Raw genomic sequence first — 25,023 nt, 5'->3', positions numbered from 1 at the left:
TTTCCATACAAATTGTGAAATTTTTTGTTCTAGTTCTGTGAAAAATGCCAGTGGTAGTTTGATGGGGATTGCATTGAATCTGTAGATTGCTTTGAGTAGTAGAGTCATTTTCACAATGTTGATTCTTCCAATCCAAGAACATGGTATATCTCTCCATCTATTTGTATCATCTTTAATTTCTTTCATCAGTGTCTTATAGTTTTCTGCATACAGGTCTTTTGTCTCCTTAGGTAGTTTTATTCCTAGATATTTTGTTCTTTTTGTTGTAATGGTAAATGGGAGTGTTTTTTTGATTTCACTTTCAGATTTTTCATCATTAGTGTATAGGAATGCCAGAGATTCCTGTGCATTAATTTTGTATCCTGCTACTTTACTGAATTCATTGATTAGCTCTAGTAGTTTTCTGGTAGCATCTTTAGGGTTCTCTATGTATAGGATCATGTCATCTGCAAACAGTGACAGCTTTACTTCTTCTTTTCCGATTTGGATTCCTTTTATTTCCTTTTCTTCTCTGATTGCTGTGGCTAAAACTTCCAGAACTATGTTGAATAAGGTGGGTGAGAGTGGGCAACCTCGTCTTGTTCCTGATCTTAGTGGAAATGCTTTCAGTTTTTCACCATTGAGCATGATGTTGACTGTGGGTTTGTCATATATGGACTTTATTATGCAGAGGAAAGTTTCCTCTATGCCTACTTTCTGCAGAGTTTATTTTTTATCATAAATGGGTGTTGAATTTTGTCGAAAGCTTTCTCTGCATCTATTGAGATGACCATATGGTTTTTCTCCTTCAATTTGTTAATATGGTATATCACATTGATTGATTTGCGTATATTGAAGAATCTTTGCATTCCTGGCATAAACCCCACTTGATCATGGTGTATGATCCTCTAAATGTGCTCTTGGATTCTGTTTGCTAGTATTTTGTTGAGGATTTTTGCATCTATATTCATCAGTGATATTGGCCTGTAGTTTTCTTTCTTTGTGACATCTTCGTCTGGTTTTGGTATCAGGGTTTGGTGGCCTTGCAGAATGAGTTTGGGAGTGTTCCTCCCTCTGGTATATTTTGGAAGAGTTTGAGAAGGATAGGTGTTAGCTCTTCTCTAAATGTTTGATAGAATCTGCCTGTGAAGCCATCTGTTCCTGGGCTTTTGTTTGTTGGAAGATTTTTAATCACAGTTTCAATTTCAGTGCTTGTGATTGGTCTGTTCATATTTTCTATTTCTTCCTGATTCAGTCTCGGCAGGTTGTGCATTTCTAAGAATTTGTCCATTTCTTCCAGGTTGTCCATTTTTTTGGCATAGGGTTGCTTGTAGTAATGTCTCATGATGTTTTGTATTTCTGCAGTGTCAGTTGTTACTTCTCCTTTTTCATTTCTAAATCTATTGATTTGAGTCCTCTCCCTTTTTTTTCTTGATGAGTCTGGCTAATGGTTTATCAATTTTGTTTATCTTCTCAAGAAACCAGCCTTTAGTTTTGTTGATCTTTGCTATCATTTCCTTCATTTCTTTTTCATTTATTTCTGATCTGATCTTTTTGATTTCTTTCCTTCTGCTAACTTTGGGGTGTTTTTTTTCTTCTTTCTCTGATTGCTTTAGGTGCAAGGTTAGGTTGTTTATATGAGCTGTTTCCTGTTTCTTAAGGTAGGATTGTATTGCTATAAACTTCCCTCTTAGAAATGCTTTTGCTGCATCCCATAGGTTTTGGGTCATCATGTCTCCATAGTAATTTGTTTCTAGGTATTTTTTTATTTCCTCTTTGATTCTTCAGTGGTCACTTCGTTATTAAGTAGTGTATTGTTTAGCCTCCATGTGTTTGTATTTTTTACAGATCTTTTCCTGTAATTGATATCCAGTCTCATAGCGTTGTGGTTGGAAAAGATACTTGATACAATTTCAATTTTCTTAAATTTACCAAGGCTTGATTTGTTACCCAAGATATGATCTATCCTGGACAATGTTCCATGAGCAGTTGAGAAAAATGTGTATTCTGTTGTCTTTGGATGGAATGTCCTATAAATATCAATTAAGTTCATCTTGTTTAATGTACCATTTAAAGCTTGTGTTTCCTTATTTATTTTCATTTTGGATGATCTGTCCATTGGTGAAAGTGGGGTGTGAAAAGTCCCCTACTATGAATGTGTTACTGTCAGTTTCCCCTTTTATGACTGTTAGTATTTGCCTTATGTATTGAGGTGCTCCTATGTTGGGTGCATAAATATTTACAATTGTTATATCTTCTTCTTGGATTGATCCCTTGATCATTATGTAGTGTCCTTCTTTGTGTCTTGTAATAGTTTTTATTTTAAAGTCTATTTTGTCTGATATGAGAATTGCTACTCCAGCTTTCTTTTGGTTTCCATTTGCATGGAATATCTTTTTCCATACCCTCACTTTAAGTCTGTATGTGTCTCTAGGTCTGAAGTGGGTCTCTTGTAGACAGCCTATATATGGGTCTTGTTTTTGTATCCATTCAGCCAGTCTGTGTCTTTTTGTGGGAGCCTTTAATCCATTCACATTTAAGGTAATTATCAATATGTATGTTCCTATTCCCATTTTCTTAATTGTTTTGGGTTTGTTATTGTAGGTCTTTTCCTTCTCTTGTGTTTCTTGCCTAGAGAAGATCCTTTAGCATTTGTTGTAAAGCTGGTTTGGTGGTTCTGAGCTCTCTCAGGTTTTGCTTGTCTGTAAAGGTTTTAATTTCTCCATCAAATCTGAATGAGATCCTTGCTGGGTAGAGTAATTTTGGTTGTAGGTGTTTCTCCTTCATCACTTTAAATATGTCCTGCCACTCCCTTCTGGCTTGCAGAGTTTCTGCTGTAAGATCAGCTGTTAACCTTATGGGGATTCCCTTTTGTGTTATTTCTTGTTTTTACCTTGCTGCTTTTAATATGTTTTCTTTGTATTTAATTTTTGACAGTTTGATTAATATGTGTCTTGGCATGTTTCTCCTTGGATTTATCCTGTATGGGACTCTCTGTGCTTCCTGGACTTGATTGAGTATTTCCTTTCCCATATTAGGGAAGTTTTCAACTATAATCTCTTCAAATATTTTCTCAGTCCCTTTCTTTTTCTCTTCTTCTTCTGGAACCCTTATAATTTGAATGTTGGTGCGTTTAATGTTGTCCCAGAGGTCTCTGAGACTGTCCTCAGTTCTTTTCATTCTTTTTTCTTTATTCTGCTCTGCAGTAGTTATTTCCACTATTTTATCTTCCTGGTCACTTATCCATTCTTCTGCCTTGGTTATTCTGCTATTGATCCCTTCTAGAGTATTTTTAATTTCATTTATTGTGTTGTTGATCATTGCTTGTTTCATCTTTAGTTCTTCTAGGTCCTTGTTAAATGTTTCTTGCATTTTCTCTATTGTATTTCCAAGATTTTGGATCATCTTTACTATCATTAATCTGAATTCTTTTTCAGGTAGACTGCCTATTTCCTCTTCATTTGTTTTTTCTGGTGGGTTTTTATCTTGGTCCTTCATCTGCTGTGTGTTTTTCTGTCTTCTCATTTTGTTTATCTTACTGTGTTTGGGGTCTGCTTTTTGCAGGCTGCAGGTTCGTAGTTCCCATTGTTTTTGGTGTCTGTCCCCAGTGGCTAAGTTGGTTCAGTAGGTTGTGTAGGCTTCCTGGTGGAGGGGACTTGTGCCTGTGTTCTGGTGGATGAGGCTGGATCTTGTCTTTCTGGTGGGGAGGTCCACGTCTGGTGGTGTGTTTTGTGGTGTCTGTGGACTTATTATGATTTTAGGCAGCCTCTCTGCTAATAGGTGGGGTTGTGTTCCTGTCTTGCTAGTTGTTTGGCATAGGGTGTCCAGCACTGTAGCTTGCTGGTCGTTGAGTGAAGCTGGGTGTTGGTGTTGAGATGGAGATCTCTGGGAGAGCTTTTGCCATTTGATATTATGCAGAGCTGGGAGGTCTCTGATGGACCAATGTCCTGAACTGTGCTCTCCCACCTCAGAGGCACAGGCCTGACAGCCGGCCAGATCATCAAGACCCTGTCAGCCACACGGCTCAGAAGAAAAGTGAGAAAGAAAGAAAGAAAGGAAGAGAGGGAGGGAGGGAAGGAGGAAGGAAGGAAGGAAGGAAGGAAGGAAAAAAACCAAGTTATTAAAATAAAAAATTAAAAAATTATTAAAAATAAAAAGTAATAAAATAAAGAGAAAAATAAAAAAGGAAGAAAATAGAAACCAGACCAATAAACCAATCCACCAATGATAACAAGAGCTAAAAACTGTACTAACAACAAACAAACAAAAAAAAAGGACAGACAGAATCCTAGGACAAATGGTAAAAGCAAAGCTATACAGACAAAATCACACAAAGAAGCATACACATACACACTCACAAAAAGAGAAAAAGAAAAAAAAATCTATACATTAAAAAAAAGAGGAAGAGAGCAACCAAATTAATAAACACATCTACCAATGATAATAAACTCTAAATACTAAACTAAGATAAACATAAAACCGGAAGTCAGTCAGTCGCATACAGCAAACCCCAAGTCTACAGTTGCTCCTAAAATCCACCGCCTCAATTTTGGGATGATTCGCTGTCTATTCAGGTATTCCACAGATGCAGGGTATATTAAGTTGATTGTGGAGATTTAATCTGCTGCCCCTGAGGCTGCTGGGAGGAATTTCCCTTTCTCTTCTTTGTTTTCACAGCTCCTGGGGTTCAGCTTTTGATTTGGTCCTGCCTGTGTGTGTAGGTCGCCTTAGAGCATCTGTTCCCCACCCAGACAGGATGAGGTTAAATTAGCAGCTGCTTCGGGGGCTCTGGCTCACTCAGGTGGGGGGAGGGAGGGTTATGGAATGTGGGGCGAGCCTGTGGCAGCAGAGGCCAGCGTGACATTGCACCAGCCTGAGGCGCGCCGTGCGTTCTCCCGGGGAAGTTGTCTCTGGATCACCAGCCCCTGGCAGTGGTGGGCTGCACAGGCTCCCAGAAGGTGAGGTGTGAGTAGTGACCTGTGCTTGCAAACAGGCTTCTTGGTGGCTGCAGCAGCAGTCTTAGCATCTCATGCCCGTCTCTAGTGTCTGCGCTGATAGCCGTGGCTCGCGCCTGTCTCTGGAGCTCGTTGAGGCGGTGCTCTGAATCCCCTCTCCTCGGGCACCCCGAAATAATAGTCTCTTGCCTCTTGGACAGTTCCAGCCTTTTTCCCGGACTCCCTCTCAGCTAGCTGTGGTGCACTAGCCCCCTTCATGCTGTGTTCACGCAGCCAACCCCAGTCCTCTCCCTGGGGTCTGACCTCAGAAGCCTGAGCATCAGCTCCCAGCCCCCGCCTGCCCTGGCAGGTGAGCAGACAAGCCCCTCAGGTTGGTGAGTGCTGGTCGGCACCGATCCTCTGTGCTGGAATCTCTCTGCTTTGCCCTCTGCACCCCTGTTGCTGCACTCTTCTCCGTGGTTCTGAAGCTTCACCCCTTCGCCACCCAGTCTCCGCCGGCGAAGGGGCTTCCTAGTGTGTGGAAACTTTTCCTCCTTCACAGCTCCCTCCCAGAGGTGCAGGTCCCATCCCTATTCTTTTGTCTCTGTTTTTTCTTTTTCTTTTTCCCTACCCAGGTACGTGGAGAGTTTCTTGCCTTTTGGGAAGTTTGAGGTCTTCTGCCAGTGTTCAGTAAGTGTTCTGTAGGAGTTGTTCCACATGCAGATGTATTTCTGATGTATTTGTGGGGAGGAAGGTGATCTCCACGTCTTACTCTTCCACCATCTTGAAGGTCTCCCCTAGGATCGTTTTTTATATTTGTTTATTTAATCTTTATTAGCCAAAGGTTGTCCAGAAGCTGTAAGGGAGTGAATTACCCATGAAGCTTGGAGGTGTGTTTAAATCTTTCCTTATAACTTAAGGTTGAGGAGAGGGTTTGAGCATTGTAAGTACTTTGGGCTGCTTATGATTCTAACATTTGTTTCTAGGCAGCCTTTAAAACCCAGCCACAAGTTGTTCCCATTCTCTGGCCTGTAGGCCGAATAAGTCCTAGATTTCCGTAGCTGGAGGATACCACCGAGATCATCTGGTCAAAACCATTTATTTTACAGGTAGGGAAACTGAAGTCCAAAGAGGGGAAGTTATTAAGCTGCTGGAGTCTTAAGTTATTTCTCTTAGGATGTATTTGCTTTTCAGTGGAAGTCACTTAATACAAATTCTTTAAGAACCAAGGGAAAGGATTTTTATTAATGGAGTTTCATAAACTGTCAGATGGTGGGGAGCTATTCCTGGACAGGGAAGCTCTTCAAGTAGGTGCCTATTTCTTCTACTGTTCCTCCTTATTGGTACTAACTCCTCCACTGCTAGGGAGTAAGACTCTTTAAAATTAAAGAAGCTTCATTCCACATAATACCTGGGTATGCATATTTCAGGAAAACACTTAAGCACAGTGCCTGGCATGAAGTAGGTGCTAAAAATGTGTACTTAAAGCATATATCAAAATGGTTTCGGGCTTACCTGGTGGCACAGTGGTTAAGAATCCGCCTGCCAATGCATGGGACACTGGTTGGAGCCCTGGGCCGGGAAGATCCCATATGCCACGGAGCAGCTAAGCCTGTGCGCCACAACTACTGAGACAGTGCTCTAGAGCCTGTGAGCCACAACTAAAGCCATCGTGCCACAACTACTGAAGCTTGCACGCCTAGAGCCCGTCCTCCGCAACAAGAGAAGCCACTGCAATGAGAAGCCTGTACACCACAACGAAGAGTAGCCCCTGCTCGCCGCAACTAGAGAAAGCCCGCGTGCAGCAACGAAGACCTGACGCAGCCGAAAAACAAATAAATAAATTTATTTTAAAAAATGGTTTTAAATATTTTAATGTAATGAAAAGTAACATTCTATTGAAGAAAGAACATTTTAATTGAGTCCAGATTCCCAACCCTAATAATAGTGTATCCAAGCATGACTGATGATTGCTGAGTTGTCAGTATTCTGAAATTGTGTAATTAACATTCATCCTCATGAGGGTTTTGTGTCTATTCTGAAGTATCTGACTAATCTTTTGCTGATTCTTGGTAGGGGTTAAGATGAGAAAGGAATCCTAGATTCTTAGCATTAGATGACGTCTTAGAGGTCATCTAGGCCAAACGGTTATCGAAAGCTTGCTTGATTTCTCTTTGCAGTAAACCTGCCAAATTGTTAACCAGGTTTTGCTTAAGGCACTTCCAAGATAGGGTGGCTCCTCATTTCATGAGGTTATCCAGTCATCTTTGAACAGATTTATGAGAAAGTTATGCCTTTAAAAATTAGTTCTTACCTTTAGCAATATTATTAATCCCTTAAAATTTCTACCCATTGATGGTAGTTCTGATCTCTGCAATCAGGATAAGAGATTCCTCTTCCACAAGACTGCAATTCACGAGTCTGTTTTTTTCCAAGCTTGGAGGATGTATTGTTAACTTTATTCCTGCTTCTAAGGGAAGATGAAGATTCCTAGTTAGGCTGATTTGACAGTAATTTTTCTTCCCAAGTATGTTTTATTTACCTTTTATAATATTTTGTGCTTAAAGATTTTCAAAGTAGTAGCTAATAAACACATTTAGTTTCCTTCCTAGTCTTTTGACTTTTCAAAATCTTATTCCCCCAAATTCAAACCCCACTTTTCAAAATCTTATTCCCCCAAATTCAAACCCCACCCCACATTTTGGATTATTTCTTTATGGGAGAACAACTTTGGTCACAACAGAGAAAATTCTAAAGGTCTAAAATTAATAACTGGTCTTTGGATAATTCCACTTTTCAGTCCAAAATAAGTGAATAAATAGACAAGGATAGAGTGTATCACTTCTCTGCTTAAAAAGATTCAGTTAGTTGTGAATGTCTTCCATTTATGTCTAAATGTTACTGAACGTAGTGTTACTCACAGTATGATCCACAAATGGGCATCATCAGCATTACCTAGGAGCTTATTGGAAATGAATTCCCAGGCCTCACCCAGACCTACTGGATCAGAATCTCTGGTCTCCCAAATCTGTACTCTGGTAACTTCAGGGGATTCTTATGCACACTAAAATTTGAGATGCATTGGTGTAAACTTCTTAGACTGACATTCAACATCTACTGAAATGCCCAAACAACCTTTCTTTTTTTTTTTTTTAACCTAAGAGGAGGCAGATTTTATTTTATTTATTTTTTTAAATAAATTTATTTTATTTATTTATTTATTTTTGGCTGTGTTGGGTCTTCGCTGCCGTGTGTGGGCTTTCCCTAGTTGTGGCGAGTGGGGGCTACTCTTCGTTGCGGTGTGTGGACTTCTCATTGTGGTGCCTTCTCTTTTTGCAGAGCACGGGCTCTAGGTGCACGGGCTTCCGTAGTTGTGGCTCACAGGCTCAGTAGTTGTGGTACATGGGCTCTAGAGCGCAGGCTCAGTAGTTGTGGCACACGGGTTTAGTTGTTCTGCGGCATGTGGGATCTTCCTGGACCAGGGCTCGAACCCGTGTCCCCAGCATTGGCAGGCGTTTTCCTAATCACTGAGCCACCAGGGAAGCAGTAAATTTAGCTCTTTCTTCCATCACCTCATAACCCAGGATAATAGGTGTAGAAGGTCTATCTTCCAAATTCACTGTTTCAGGATTTTGTTCTTCACTTTCTCTTGGTCTAGCAGAATACTCAATGGAAGAATCTGCACCTGTAAATTTAGTCCTAATGAGGGGACTGCTACAGACAGATGAAGTGCTTTCCATTTGATCAGGTACACTAGTCTGTTTAAAATTACCCATATTTGAGTCTTCTAACTGGCCTTTGGAAGAGTTTGAGCTTGTTGCGATACTCCCAAAAGAAGAACTTCTTTGGTTTCTGTTGGTTGCAAAACTGGAAGCAGAGTTCCCTATTGGCATAGGAACTGGGACATAAGGAGTTGCCATCTTCTTTTGGCTTTTGCAACAAACCTGCACACTTCTGAGTTCAAACAATTAGAGAACAAGTAATATGCAATCCATTATTTTCTTCTTAGGAATTCACTACCTTAATCCGCTCCGCGATCCAGCTCGGGCGCGCTTCCCTGGGACGGTTAAATCCGACCCTCCTTAACCGCAGCTTTCCGTCTCCACCCACCACGCCGAGAGGCCTCACGTGACCCCCCTTCCCGAAAACAGCTGCTCCCTGCCTCTGCCCGCCTCTGCCCGGGCCGCAGGGCCCAGAATCCAAACAACCTTTCTTGTTCTTTCTTTATTATCTACTCTTCAGGTTTGACCAAATCCAAATACTTGATATTCCTTCATAGATCCTTAACTTACTTTACTACTAATTTTTGCTCACACCATTCACTCGGTTATATATGTCCTTACTGCCTTTTGTTTTCTTAAGGCCCAGTTCAAATGTGGCCTGTCCTATAAAGACATCAGGAAGTCCCCAACTATAAGTGGTTCCTTTTTCTAAAACTTTCATAGCAATGCAATTTGCATCTCCCTGCACATTACATTCTTCTCTAAATTAGAGTTGTTACTTACCTGTTCTCCAGACCTCCATTTACCTCCCTATTCCACCCTGACCATAAATTTTTAAGGAGAGCTCTCTTTTTTAATTTTTCCGTAAGCATGTAGTCAGGGATCAGGGAGTTTGTTGAGCAATGACATAATCTGCTGTCAATGGAAAAGCAAAATACTCAGAATTTAGAGATCTGGGTTCTGGTCCAGTCTCTGCCATCAGTCAATTTGATTTCTGTGAGTAAGTCTTCATCTCCCAGGAAGTCAGTGTTCTCATCAGTAAAGTAAAAGGGTTGGACTAGCTGGTTGTTTTCCAAACAGTGGTCTATAGATGAACGTCAGTGTGTGATGAAGTTTTCAGCAATTGAGGATGAAATGAGAAAAAAGAAAAATGTAGTGAGTTTTTAATGAGGCTAAATTTATTTAATTTTTAAGTTCCAAGTTTACGTCCTTCCCATATTTTTGGTATTAAAATATAACATTATGAAATGGTGCTGATAATTAGTGGTAGTAGCTATTTTAAGTGTCTTTATTTTGTTAAAGCAAATGACTATGAAAAAATGAGCAATCCTATTTTGGTGCCCTCAGTATTTATTGTTTTTGAAACGTTACTGGCCCATGAAATCTGTAAGTATGTGAATCACTGGCTCAGATGCTCTCCAAGTTTCCTCCCAGGGTTAACACTCTATAGTCTGTGAATTGTAGTTGGATCAGGTTTGGACACGAAACCCCTATGGAGAACCCAGGTGCTACAGCAACTGAAGTTTGGAATTCTACAAGAGACTGGCTGCCTTTGTCTCTGTGGTCCACTGTTGAATCAGTACTTCAGGATGGTGGCAAGGACATGTGGCTGCCAGTAACCCTGCTCTGGGGGGAGATAGAAAGCTGGCCCTAATGCTCTGGCCTCTTTTAAGATCCTCAGAAAAGCTCTGAAAAACTACATAATTGAACTAAAATGTAGATTTTAATAACCTCCCCCCTCCCCAACCTTGAAAAGGTTTTAGTCCACACTTGACAGGGCAGTAAGGAACTTAACAGGTATAAGTTAAGGAAGTGGGGTCAGTTAATAGTAAGGAGCAATTTTTCTAAAAAGATGTATGTTTTCAGATATAGAACTGAGTTCTATTGCAGTAATGAAAGGACCATTTAAGAAAAGCTTATCAAACTGTCCTCAGAATTGCATCATTCTATTTGCATTTCAGTCTTTATATCCATTCCAGTCCCCCAAGCACTGAGCCTGGCTGCTTTAGTGTTCAAGCAGACTTACTCAAGAGGCTATCTGTATCTAATTTTACAGTAGCATATCTCTCGATTATTAACACATTAAAGGCAATATACTTCTAACTTAGAAATGTGATACTAATTGGCTTTGGGATATTTTATTTAAAAAATATTTTCCAAATGGGTCTATGAATTGTTCACTTTCTTTATTCAGGACTAAAGAAAACATTAATTCTGCCAGGAAAAGTTTGTCCAGCAGGGCAGAAATATTAGCATCTTGGAATTTACCTGTCAATCTTATATTTTCATGTCTTTTGCCTAGAAACAAGCCTACAAGCTAATTGACTTCTGTTCCTTTCCTCTTGGCCTCTCATTTTTCTGAACATAGAGACTCAAATTAAAACAAAGATAAAATTCCAGGGGAAACTGGCATTGATCAAGATTTGGATTAAATTAAATTAAGTGCTTTTTTATTGAACTCAGCAGTATTAGTTATTAAAACCAGAAGGCTTTACCCTGGCTAGTGTAAAAAAAGAAAACAATGACTCATACTGCAGCACAGATTTTATTGGGAACTTAAAGCACTCATTTTCTTTTATTTAATTAAAACTTTTGCAGACAAACATGTAAACAAGATCAGGAGTTGGAAAGCAGTGAGGAGTCACTCTTTCTGGGCTCTGGTGCTTTGTGGGTTCTAGCTTTCAATTATAGGAAATTTAGGGAAAAAATCTTGGAAGAAAATAGGAAGGCATAGTAGGATTTTCTTTTCTGGAGAGCATAAGTCAGACGAGTTGCCAAAGTGCTCCCTTATTTTTGTAGTGACTCGGAACTATGTATATAGGGAAAGGGGAGAAGGCAGCAACATAGTGTAGCATAAAGAGCATTAGCCAGGAAGTTAAACCCCCAAATCCTAGCTTTAGGTTCACTACTTAAAGGCTGGTTGGACTTGGGTAAGACACTTAACCTCTCTGCTCCTTTTTTCTCATCTGTAAAATAAGGGGCTAGATTGGATAGTCCCTAAAGGCCCTGCTCTCATTTTGTCACCTATTTCTATGTTTTGTTTTGTGCTTTGGGTGACCACCATGATCTGCACTGAATATAGCAATTAACCCAGGCTGGCCCAGGCCAAATCTGGCCTGCAATCTATTATTTATTTTTTTAATTAACTAAAAAAGTCCATACTTTATTCAGATTTCCTTAGTTTTTACATATGTTCTTTTTCTGTTCAGGATCTCACCCAGGATACCATATTACATTTAGTTATCATGCCTTTTTAGGCTCCTCTTGATTGTGACAGTTTCTCAGACTTCTCTTTGTTTTTGGTAACCTTGACAGTTTTAAGGAGAACTGTCATATTTTATAGAATGTCTCTGTATTGGGATTTGCTTCATGTCTTTCTCATGACTAGACTTAGGCTACCAGTTTAGGAAAGAAAACCACAGAGATAAAGTGCCATATTATCATTGCAGCATATGAAGACTACATACTGTCAACATGACTTATCACTGTTGACGTGGACCTTGATCACCTGGCTGAAGTAGTGTTTGTCAGATTTCTCCACTATAAGGTTACTCTTTTTCCTCCTCTTTCCATAATATACTTTTTGGAAGGAAGTCCTTATGTGCAGCCCACACCTGAGTGGGGAGTTTTAATCCACCTTCTTGAAGATGGAATATCTACATAAATTATTTGTATTCTTCTGCATGAGAGATTCATCTCTTCTCTCTCATTTATTTATTCATTTAGTCATTTATTAATATCAGTATGGACTCATGGATATTTATTTTATTCTTTTGATTGTAATTCAATATTGCTTTATTTCATTGCTCAAATTGTTCCAGCTTTGGCCATTGCGAGCTCTTTCAGTTGGCTCCCATATCCCTTTGACATATTCTGTGGTTGAGTTTGGGTTGCTGTTACTGTTGTAGTTGAACACTTCCTTTTGCCACCTGTTTTTGTAAATAAAATTTTAATGTAACACAGCCACACTCTTCTTTGACACATTCTCTGTGGCTGCTTTTGCATGACAAAGGCAGAGCTATGTCAGTGCAATAGAGACTCTATGGCTTGCAAAACCTAAAATAGTTACTATCTGACCCTTTACAGAAAGGTTTTCTGACTCTTGATTTAAACCATTCTCTATGTTTTCCATTGATGCATTATAGCTGTAGCTTGATGGAGTATTATTTCCAGCATTTTCAGATTTAACTTTGTGTTATGTTTTTTTACTCAGAACATGATCTTGACCCTGAAGTTTAATCACTAATGGTATCATCAACAAGCCTTCACTAAACACTCATGAGTTTGGGTAGCTATGTTCCTTTGGCTATGACTGTTTCCTTACCAGGGTACTTGACTAGTTGCAAGGTGCCTTTTCTGTCAGCAGTTTTTTCATTGAAAGGAAAAATTTAAATACCGAGTCTATTGTGTCTTTATTCCTTTTACTAACTTGGACTAAAAGAATTCATATAACCAAGGTCTGAATTATTTAAATGGCTACGTCTTTGAGAAATTCCTTGATGATAGCACTATCTCTGCCCCCATGGAAGCAGACAGGTAGAGAATTTGATGTGAAGAATGTTGAGTTTCATACAAGTTCATCAAGCTTATTTCATTGGTAAATTTACTCAAATTGGAACCAAAGGTTTCAGTAGTGAAATATGAGTACACTAGCTCACTTCTCTTAAGTGTTCTCTAAGCCATGTGTTCTGACCTATAGTGAGAGAAAATAAATCATCAGGCTCCATAGTGGTGTCATGTGTCTCAACATCTGGATTTAGACATAAATCTTATTTCAATATGATTTTCACACTCCAATGTCATCATCTCACCAAATTAGTAAAGTTGTCAGTAGAGGGTGATTAGAGAAATGGGGTGATTTATTTCAAATAATAAGTATATTAAAGTCCCAATGGGGCTTCCCTGGTGGCGCAGTAGTTGGGAGTCCGCCTGCCGATGCAGGGGACACGGGTTCGTGCCCCGGTCCGGGAAGATCCTACATGCTGCGGAGTGGCTGGGCCTGTGAGCCATGGCCGCTGAGCCTGTGCGTTCGGAGCCTGTGCTCCGCAACGGGAGAGGCCACAACAGTGAGAGGCCCGCGTACCGCAAAAAGAAAAAAAAAAGTCCCAATGAAGTAACATTAGTGTCATAAATTTGAATTTAAGTTAAACTGTGTAATAACACAGATATGAGTGGAGTGGACGAGGATAATACTCACATGCTTTCTCTGGTGTATTGAGACTGATATCTTATATAACACCATGCACACAGGGGACAGGATTTGACCCACATTATAGCCTGATTCAGATTATAGCATAGTGGTGCTTTATAATAGAATTTTACTATAAAAATAAAAATAATGGACTGAGAAAGTTAAAATTCTCCCAGGTACATTAAGCTTAGCGCGTAATATAAAGTCCTATTTCTTTTTCCTTTCACTGCCAATCTTTTCAAATATGTAGTCTGTCCCATAGCCTCCACTTTCAATTCACACTCTCATTAGTTCCCTGAAATCTGCCTTTTTCTCTGATCACTTGCCTGAACCTAACACTTGAAGATCACTATGACCTCCTAATTGCCAATTACAATTGTTTTTTCCCCAGCCTTAGTTTCCTTGATTTGCATGCAAATTTGAGAATGTTTTGCACCTCTGAATATGTGTGTGGGGTTTTTTTGTTTGCTTTGTTTGTAAAATCTAGTTCTTAGCCATTAGCTTTTGTCACTGTATGCAATTTTTGTTGCTGATTTTGTTCCCTACTTGGCTCATAGCAGATGGTGGTCAAATCTAAATCTCCAGCTTGATTTTTTCCTGGATAATCATCTCCATCAAACATTTTCATGTGGTGTCTTGAGTTGTCTTAAGTTCAGTGTATCTTTGACCTGCTGTGCCCTTTGGGCAGAATGGAAGGAGAGAAAGAACTTGTCCTTTGATAATGATTAATGAGTTTACAAGGTTGGAGTCTCTTTAGTATCCTCTGGTGTCCAGGAGGTGTTACTGCAGCCTTATATGCACTGTGAAAGGGTAGAACGCATCTTTTGCATGATTGGACCTCTTATTGTAGTATGGTAGTCTGGATACTAGGTATCTTTATCTGGCCTTTCAAATAGTGCATGCATGACTATCAAGGGGGAAGCACTGAAATTCAAGGCACAAATCCTTATGTACTCCTGAGAAGTGATGGGGAATTTCTGGAAGGCTGAGTGATCTGGTTCAATTGTTGGGTATGGGAAAAATGATTTGAGGTCTAGCATCCAGAACAGTTTAGAGCTAAACAAAGGAGGATCTATGTTTCCATAGATGTGAGACCAAGGTATGATGGTTATTTACAGTCATGTTCATGCCCTTCTTACAAGAAGCTTTCATAGGCAGATAGTGCTGGCCAAAAGCATATGAAGAAATCTGTGTCTTCTTTCATGTCTTCTACATCTAGAATTCTCCTCTAGGTTCAGCAAAAACTAGATGAGCTTTCCATCAGGAAGATATTTGAAGGCTATCACGGTGCGGGGGGGGAAAGCACTAAAATTTTTCTCATTTAATTTAGCAAAACTAAAGAAATAAAACCAAAAATTTCATAAAGTACCTAAAAGGAGAGTCTTTGGATGGCAGTATGTTTGTCTGTACTCCCTTAACCCAAATTACAGCTTTCTCTGTTCTTCTGGCCTGTGATGAAATATATCCAACTAAGTGCTGGCTTGACCTTCTGACATCAGGATAAAGACCTTGTTACATTTCAGCAGAGTTAAACTCCTGTGTAGTTTAGTACCTGCAGGAAGGAATAGACCTCAGGAAGGAATGATTTGAACATGGCTAGTGGGAGTATTTTTCTTGTTGTATTAGAAATAAACCAGTGCTCCTGATGGAAGGGAAAGGTCACTGTGCTGTGGGATGTGCCTTCTGTGAGATGAGGCTCTGACCACCAACGACACTTCTGCTTTTCATTACGACAGAGGTGTTAACCACATCGTGCTGGCTGTGCTCCAGCCCACGCCTTTGCAGCCTTCTGCTTCTGCAGCCTTCCTTGTCTTCGCCTCAGTTGGCTGTAGAATTCTTCACTTCCTGTCCTAAACTTTTGTGAGGTGTCATGGCTGTTAAACAGCTGCCATGTTGCAGGCCAGATGTCGCTGCACTTTAGTGTGCCTGAAATGTTCCTCCTATGAAATATTAGATAGTTTAAAAATCTGTTTTGAAGGTTTGTAAAACACTTAGGATAACTTCAGATAAGAGGGCTATTTGTATATTATTAAATTGTCCGTGAAAAATATGCCAAAGTATAACATACAAAGGGTGGAAATATTGTAGTCGCTCAGTCTCTTGATTGTGAAGATAAGTTGACAGCTATTTTGAGGGGAACAAGTAGGTATAATCCAATTAAGACTTTCAGAAATCTATAGCAAGGATTCTATTCAAAGGCCTTTAAAATATAGTCATTGCATGGTATTTGGAGTGACAAGGGTCTGTTTAGACTGAAGAAGGGACTTTATTTAGGAACAGGAAACAAAAGGAAGGAATAATGTATACTTATGTTATTTAAAAAATTGTTTTATTGAGGTATAATTTGCACTGAGTGAAGGACAAAGATCTTAAGAGAGCAAGTTTGATCAGTTTTCACAAATGCATACCCTTAAGTAACCCCATCTGTATCAGCACCCAGCAATTTCCATCACCCCAAGATAGTTTCCTTATACCCTTCGCCAGTCACTGCTCATACTGTCCCACCCTCAAACAACCTCTGGTCTGATTTCTCTCACCATAGATTGAGTTTGACTTTTTAGGACTCCATATAAATAGACTTATGCAGCATGTACTTTTTTGCATCTGGCTCCTTTCAGTCAGCATAACGTTTTTGAGATTCATCCATGTTGTTGTTTGTATCAGTGATTTGTCTCTTTCTTTTGCTGCTGAGTACTTCATTATACGAATATACTACAGTTTGTTTATCCATTATCCTGTTGACGGCTATCTGGATTCTTTCCAGTCTTTGGCTACTATGAATAAAGTTTCCACGGACATTCTTCTGGAAGGCTTATTTTAGACATACATTTTCATTTTTCTCATATTACTATCTAGGAGTGGAATTCTTGAGTCAAATGGTAGATAAATGTATGTTTCATGCTTTAAGAAACCGTTGAACTATTTTCCAAAGAGTTTCTACCATTTTATACTCCCACCAATAATGTACAAGATTTCTGGTTGTTCCACATTCGCTCCAACATTAATTCTTTCTCATTTTATCAATTCTAGTCGATGTGGAGTGGTACCTCATTTTTTAAAACTTTTTATTTTCAAATAAGTTTGGATTTATAGAAGTTTCAAAACTTCCGTAAGTTTGGCTTCGAAAGTTCCTATAAACCCTTCACTTAGCATCCCTTAATGTTAACATCTTACATCTCCCTGATACCTTGATCAAAACTAAGAGATTAAAATATGATGTTATGTCAATTATACTTCAATAAAAAATTAAGAGATTACACTGTTACAGTACTATTAATTGATCTACAGATTTTATTTGGATTTCCTCAGTTTTTCCACTATTGTCATTTTGTTGTTGTTGTTGTTCTAGGATCCAATCCAGGATACCATATTGCATTTAATCTCATCATGGTTTCGATTTAAACTTTTCTGGTGACTAATGATGGTCGTTTTCTTGATGTGTTTATTGGCCATTTGTAGATTTTCTTTTGTAAAGTGTCCAGGTGTCTTGTACTTTTTGAGGGAGGATTATTTGCCTTTTTATTATGGATTTTTTAGAAAAATATTTTATTTATTTATTTATTTGGTTGTACCAGGTGTTAGTTGCAGCAGGTGGGCTCCTTAGTTGCAGTATGTGTGATCTCTAGTTGCAGCTGGTGGGCTCCTTGGTTGCAGCTCTCGGGCTCCTTAGTTGCAGTATATGTACTCCTTAGTTGTGACACGTGTGCTCCTTAGTTGTGGCTCACCGACTCCTTAGTTACGGCATGCGAACTCTTAGTTGCAGCATGTATGTAGGATCTAGTTCCCTGACCAGGAATTGAACCTGAGCCCCCTGCATTGCAAGCTCAGTCTTAACCACTGTGCCACCAGGGAAGTCCCTATCATGGATTTTTTTAAGGACTCTTTATTTGTTCTGAATGTGGGTCTGTTGTCAGATATACATGTTGTGAATATTTTTTTCCAGTCTATGGCTTGTCTATTTATTGTCTTAATGGTGTCTCTTGATGAGTAGAAGTGAATATTTATCTTAAGAGGGAAGTATGTTAGAGTTTCTATGGATCAGAAAAAAGACTCAGATTTAATATTTTAAAAATTAATCTGGAGAGAAGAACATACAGTGACTTCTTCAAAGATATTGGTTGAACTAAGTTTGTCTGGACATTGAGATATAAACCTGAAGGGGAATATTTTAGGAACGGGCCTAATAATAATAATAGCAATAGTAATTGCTAGTACTTGTTGGGTGCTTACTATGTAGCAGACCCTTTGCTTATTGCTTTATAGGTATTATTTCATTTTATTCTAACAACAATCCTATGATTATCTGCATTTAAAGGCAAGGAAACCAAGGCTTAAAGAAGTTAAATAATTTGTTCAAATTACAGTTAGAAAATGGTGAATTCAGGTAGTCTGACTCCAGAGCCTGCAGGCTTAATTTCTGTACTATCCGGACAGAAAGAAAGAAAATCTGTGAACTTCAGTGTGTGTGGCTATGGTCATAGAAGCCAAGTAATACTGCTTCCTGATATCATTGCTGTGGCAAAAGGTGTATATTGATAATTTTATGTAAAACGCTATTTTATCCTTGGGTAAAATAGATGATACCGTTCTACCTAGAGCACCATGTGTAATTTTTTTGGATACCAAACTTCAAAATGATGGAATCAGGAAGGTCGACTAAAATAATAGAGAGAGGAGGAGAATGTAGTGATGGAGACGTTCAAGGCCCAATTATGTAGATTGGAACTGATATATGCGGTGGAGAGGGAATATAACCAATATATAAAAGCATCCAGAGATCAACAAAATGAGCATGGTCTTAGTCATTGAATCCCAGGACTGTAGCATAAGAAGACTATCATTGAAGCTTCTTCCATGAATGGAATCTCAAGTAAAATAAAAGGAAGAGTGCTTTTATACAACTTATGGAACATGTTAACTGAAGGGGTAGCAAAGGGTGAAAATACGTTCAGAGGAAAGATTGAAAGTTTCAATGAATGACAGTTCCACGGATTATTTAGAGGAACCAGGCTGTGACAGAGAAGGGACGGGGCTTTGAAGCTGATGTCCAAGAGGACAACTATGTTCGCTTTTAACAAATCTCAGTGTAAAACTTTAGGACATTCTGTATGCCTGAACAACTTGTCTTTTGAAGACAAGAATATGACTCTGTATTTTGGTGTATGGCTCAGATGCCCTAGCCCTCTTCATCCTTTAAGACTCAGCTTTAAAAGCACCTCTTCTGTGAAGCCTTGCCCAACTTTTCCAGGAAGTCAGTTCCTCCCTACACAGTGCTGCTTCTTTTTTTTTTTGGCTGCACCACGTAGCTTGTGGGATCTTAGTTCCCTGACCAGGGATCGAACCTAGGCCCCCAACATTGGAAGCATGGAGTCTTAACCACTGGCCCACCGGGGAAGTCCCATGCCCTACTCAGTGCTTCTTGTAATTTTCTCTATTTAAGCACCAATTACAGTGCTAGGCAATCTTACAGCCTAAATTTTTACTGGTAAGTTGTTGGGTGGCAAATCTTGAGGTCAAAGAGATCAAAATGGGGACAAAAAGGTATAATCGTCCAATGTATGCAGAACTAGAAAACTGAATATTAGTTAACTGTAATGATTCCCACCACAACTATTATCCCTATTGTGAACTAAGGCTCAGAGAATTTAAATAATTTGTCCAAGGTCAAACAGCTGCAAAGAAGTATAGCCAGGATTGTAACTCTTTGCTGTCTAACTTCAAACCCCATGCTTTTAATCAGTACAATATGAAGACGTTTTGACTCCTCTATCGCATTTTAATTTACTCCATACCTGGCTATCATGGAGAATACTTGTAGGGAAGAAGGATGTTACTCCTTTCCTTTAAGTCCTTTGTGCTTCCTTAACAGGCATCATTCTACTCTTTTTTTTTTTTAACATCTTTATTGGAGTATAATTGCTTTACAATGGTGTGTTAGTTTCTGCTTTATAACAGAGTGAATCAGTTATATATATACGTATGTTCCCATATCTCTTCTCTCTTGCATCTCCCTCCCTCCCACCGTCCCTATCCCACCCCTCTAGATGGTCACAAACCACCTAGCTGATCTCCCTGTGCTATGAGGCTACTTTCCACTAGCTATCTATTTTACGTTTGGTAGTGTATATATGTTCATGCCACTCTCTCACTTTGTCACAGCTTAGCCTTTCCCTTCCCCATATCTTCAAGTCCATGCTCTAGTAGGTCTGTGTCTTTATTCCTGTCTTACACCTAGGTTCTTCATGACCTTTTTTTTTTATTATTATTTTTACTTTTTTTCTTAGATTCCATATATGTCTGTTAGCATATGGTATTTGTTTTTCTCTTTCTGACTTACTTCACTCTGTATGACAGACTCTAGGTCCATCCACCTCACTACAAATAACTCAATTTTGTTTCTTTTTATGGCTGAGTAATATTCCATTGTATATATGTGCCACATCTTCTTTATCCATTCATCTGTTGATGGACACTTAGGTTGCTTCCATGTCCTGGCTATTGTAAATAGAGCTGCAATGAACATTTTGGTACATGACTCTTTTTGAATTATGGTTTTCTCAGGATATATGCCCATTAGTGGGATTGCTGGGTCATATGGTAGTTCTATTTGTAGTTTTTTAAGGAACCTCCATACTGTTCTCCATAGTGGCTGTATCAATTTACATTCCCACCAACAGTGCAAGAGTGTTCCCTTTTCTCCACACCCTCTCCAGCATTTATTGTTTCTAGATTTTTTGATGATGGCCATTCAGGCTCCCTGACTTCAGACTATACTACAAAGCTACAGTAATCAATACAGTATGGTACTGGCACAAAAACAGAAATACAGCTCAATGGAACAGGATAGAAAGCACAGAGATAAACCCACGCACATATGGTCACCTTATCTTTGATAAAGGAGGCAAGAATATACAGTGGAGAAAAGACAGCCTCTTCCTTAAGTGGTGCTGGGAAAACTGGACAAGTACATGTAAAAGTATGAAATTACAACACTCCCTAACACCATACACAAAAATAAGCTCAAAATGGATTAAAGGCCTAAATGTAAGGCCAGACACTATCAAACTCTTAGAGGAAAACATAGGCAGAACACTCTATGACATAAATCACAGCAAGATCCTTTCTGACCCACCTCCTAGAGAAATGGAAATAAAAACAAAAATAAACAAATGGGACCTAATGAAACTTAAAAGCTTTTGCACAGCAAAGGAAACCATAAACAAGACCAAAAGACAACCCTCAGAATGGGAGAAAATATTTGCAAATGAAGCAACTGACAAAGAATTAATCTCCAAAACTTACAAGCAGCTCATGCAGCTCAATAGCAAAAAAACAAACAACCCAATCCAAAAATGGGCAGAAGACCTAAATAGACATTTCTCCTAAAAAGATATACAGATTGCCAACAAACACATGAAAGAATGCTCAACATCATTAATCATTAGAGAAATGCAAATCAAAACTACAATGAGATATCATCTACTCTTTCTTATATATACTTTCTTGTTTAATAAGGCCCTTGAGTATAAGACTTTTCTTATCTTCATTATTTACTCTATAGATCTAGCACAGCCTTGCACATAATAGGTGCTCAATGACAAATTTATCAAATTGAATTAAATCTTTCTGTGCTCCAGTGATCCAACACAGAGGCTGGGCTGTGGCTTAGAAATAAAACTCTCATTGGCCTAAGCTTCCTTATAGATCTCTCCAGGAAATGATTGGCAGCAACATAATCTCCTGCCCATGTTCTGGAATACATTAACATTTTCTATTTTAATATGTCTTATTTTGGCTCTTTTAGAGAGCTATTGCTAAAAAAGTTCTATTACAAAACAGTTACTATGAAAAAACAGCTGTTTAAATTATATAATTGGTTCTAAAGAAGGCAGAAAGTTAAAGGGAAAGGGGCTATTCTAGTCTGCTGAAGCCCAAGGGAACAAAAAAATATTTTATACAGTAAATTTTATTTTTGTCACTTTTAACATTCATTTAAAAAAATAGCCTTGCCTTACATATGAGTTTATCCTGTATTTAGGAATATGTGGTAACATATTGTTCTGTTTTTTGAAGAAATTAAAATCTGATTGGGAGGACAAGATAAAGTTAAAAGATGCAGTTGATGAAAGATGCAATTTACTTTTTTTAATATGTATTTTATTTATTTATTTTCTTAAGTTTTTGGGCTGTTTTATGTCTTAGTTGTGGCACATGGAATCTTCTTGGAGGCATGCGGGATCTTTCATTGTGCTGTACGGTCTCTTTGTTGCAGCGCTCAGGCTACTTTCCAGTTGCGGCTCCCAGGCTTCTCTCTAGTGTGGTGTGTGGGTTTTCTCTTCTCTAGTTGTGGCACGCTAGCTCCAGAGTGCGTGGGCTCTGTAGTTTGCGGTATGTAGGCTCTCTCCTTGAGGCATATGAGCTCAATAGTTGTGATGCGTGCAATTTACTGTTTTCTACATGAGTGGAAAGCAGTCTATGTGTCTTTAGAGAAATATCTGTGGAACTGATGAAATGGAGGAGGTGATTGAAACCTGGAATGGTCAGGGAGGGTTTTGTAGAGAGTGGAGTTGCCTGGGTGCAGCCTGCTTCAAAACTGCTCCCAAGCAGCTTTATGTGGCTGGAGAAAAACTCACCACATTGGTAACTAGTTTCACTTTAATATCATGATTATTAAGCTGAAACAGGTTTTGGTGATGCCCAGAAATCTTTCTGTTTTACTTGTCCATTCATTCTCCTACTCTCACTTTCTCTTCTCTCCTCAAACCAACAACACTTCTTCTTCTCCCTTTATCCTTTACTTCATTGGCCATGTTTCATACAAACATGGATCCTTTAAACCTAAGTCAGACCATGTGATTCTTCTGCTCAAAATCTCCCAGTGGCTTCCCCTGTCTCTTAGAGTAATGTCACAGTTCGTAGAGTGGCCTACCAGGCTCTGGGGTCTGACATCCACCCTCCACCCCACCCCCTTCTGCCTGGTCACCATATGACCTTTCTCTTACTATTCTCCCATTTGTTACCGTCACTGGTCTCCTTGCTTTTGCTTGAAAATACAGAGCATGCTCTTATGTAAGGGCTGTTTCATTAGCTATTCTTTTCCTTAGAAATTTCTTCTCTCAGATGCCTGTGTGGCTTGTCTCTCAGTTTTTTCAGGCCTATGTTCAAATGTTAAAGAGATTTCTCCTGGCCACCTATATAGAGTACCAATCCCCACTCTCGCTACGGCACTCTCCAGCTCCCTTACTGCTTTACGTCTCCCTCTCTCTCTCTTCCTCTCTCTCTCTCTCTCTAAATATATATATATATATATATATATATATATACTTGTTTACCCATTTAGTGATTTAGTGTCTGTCACCTCGCCTTTAAATGTAAGGGACTTTGTTTTATTTTGTGTTATGTTTTCAGAGCCTACATGTTGAACCCGCTAAATTTTTTTTTAACATCTTTATTGGAGTATAATTGCTTTACAATGGTGTGTTAGTTTCTGCTTTATAACAAAGTGAATCAGTTATATATATACGTATGTTCCCATATCTCTTCCCTCTTGCATCTCCCTCCCTCCCACCGTCCCTATCCCACCCCTCTAGGTGGCCACAAAGCACCAAGCTGATCTCCCTGTGCTATGCAGCTGCTTCCCACTAGCTATCTATTTTACATTTGGTAGTGTGTATATGTCCATGCCACTCTCTCACTTTGTCACAGCTTACCCTTCCCCCTCCCCATATCCTCAAGTCCATGCTCTAGTAGGTCTGTGTCTTTATTCCCATCTTACCCCTAGGTTCTTCATGACATTTTTTTCCCCTTAGATTCCATATATATGTGTTAGCATATGATATTTGTCTTTCTCTTTCTGACTTACTTCACTCTGTATGACAGACTCTAGGTCCATCCACCTCACTACAAATAACTCAATTTTGTTTCTTTTTATGGCTGAGTAATATTCCATTGTATATATGTGCCACATCTTCTTTATCCATTCATCTGTTGATGGACACTTAGGTTGCTTCCATGTCCTGGCTATTGTAAATAGAGCTGCAATGAACATTTTGGTACATGACTCTTTTTGAATTATGGTTTTCTCAGGGTATATGCCCAGTAGTGGGATTGCTGGGTCATATGGTAGTTCTATTTGTAGTTTTTTAAGGAACCTCCATACTGTTCTCCATAGTGGCTGTACCAGTTCACATTCGCACCAGCAGTGCAAGAGTGTTCCCTTTTCTCCACACCCTCTCCAGCATTTATTGTTTCTAGATTTTTTGATGATGGCCATTCTGACTGGTGTGAGATGATATCTCATTGTAGTTTTGATTTGCATTTCTCTGATGATTAATGATGTTGAGCATTCTTTCATGTGTTTGTTGGCAATCTGTATATCTTCTTTGGAGAAATGTCTATTTAGGTCTTCTGTCCATTTTTGGATTGGGTTGTTTGTTTTTTTGTTAGAACACACTAAATTTTGAATGCATGAATGAGCTAGTAGGCATTTGCAAAATGGGTAGACATTTGATAGATGAAGGCTAGGAAAGTCATTTCATGTTAGAGAAATGGTATGAGGAAAAAGTAGAGGTGGGGATATGCATGATCAATTGTAGAGATAGTGAGTAGACCAGTATGACTGAGGCATTGGGCTTGCGTTGGGAAATGGTAGTGCAAAATGGTTATGCTGGGGTTCATTGTGAAAAGTTCTGAAAAACAAACTGAGATGTTTTATTTGTATGTATAGATAATGTGAAGTGATGTCAGGTTTTAGAAGAATGGAATGTGTTTTTCCTGCCACAGGGACAGAATCCATTTTAGGCACATCCCATGGAAGCTTAACAATCTGTCCAGTGTCCCTACTGCCAGAGCTCCAGAAGCTTGCCTTATTTTGGAATATAGATAAACAAATTTTAATTAATTTTCAGTTTTGAGCTGGAAGATAAATTTGACATACTGTTTAAACTACTACATGATGCTGTAAGTACTTTTGTGACAAGACCCATTGTTTAGCACATTGTCTAGCATTTAGTAGGAGCCAGAAAATATTGTATACAAACTATTTGTTGAGTGGAAACAAGTCCCAGAGAATTTGAGTGACTTACCTTAAGGTTACCTGACAGAGTAATTCCCAACTCTAGTCTTTTGACAACTGTTCTTCATGGTTTCTTTACAGCAAGTAATTCAAGAGATTAACCACATAATCCAGACTCTAGAC

General features: G+C 39.0%; 2 protein-coding genes across 3 annotated transcripts in view; one reads left to right on the top strand and one right to left on the bottom strand.

Moving 5' to 3' along the window:
• The window catches only part of HPSE2 (heparanase 2 (inactive)), a 572,092-nt gene that overhangs the window by 144,500 nt on the left and 402,569 nt on the right, over window positions 1-25,023 (top strand). The gene's annotated exons all lie outside the window — the stretch shown is intronic.
• LOC132507406 (sorting nexin-16-like) lies at window positions 8,306-8,947 on the bottom strand. The gene is made up of 2 exons (XM_060126762.1): window positions 8,686-8,947; window positions 8,306-8,598 (listed from the first exon to the last, which is right to left on the bottom strand). The coding sequence occupies exons 1-2, from the start codon at window positions 8,831-8,833 to the stop codon at window positions 8,438-8,440; spliced, it is 309 nt and encodes a 102-aa protein (XP_059982745.1). The 5' UTR covers window positions 8,834-8,947; the 3' UTR covers window positions 8,306-8,437.

The sequence above is a fragment of the Lagenorhynchus albirostris genome, chromosome 16 (assembly GCF_949774975.1).
Source record: "Lagenorhynchus albirostris chromosome 16, mLagAlb1.1, whole genome shotgun sequence".
Lineage (NCBI taxonomy): Eukaryota > Metazoa > Chordata > Mammalia > Artiodactyla > Delphinidae > Lagenorhynchus > Lagenorhynchus albirostris.
This window is presented reverse-complemented; position numbering and strand designations above follow the sequence as displayed.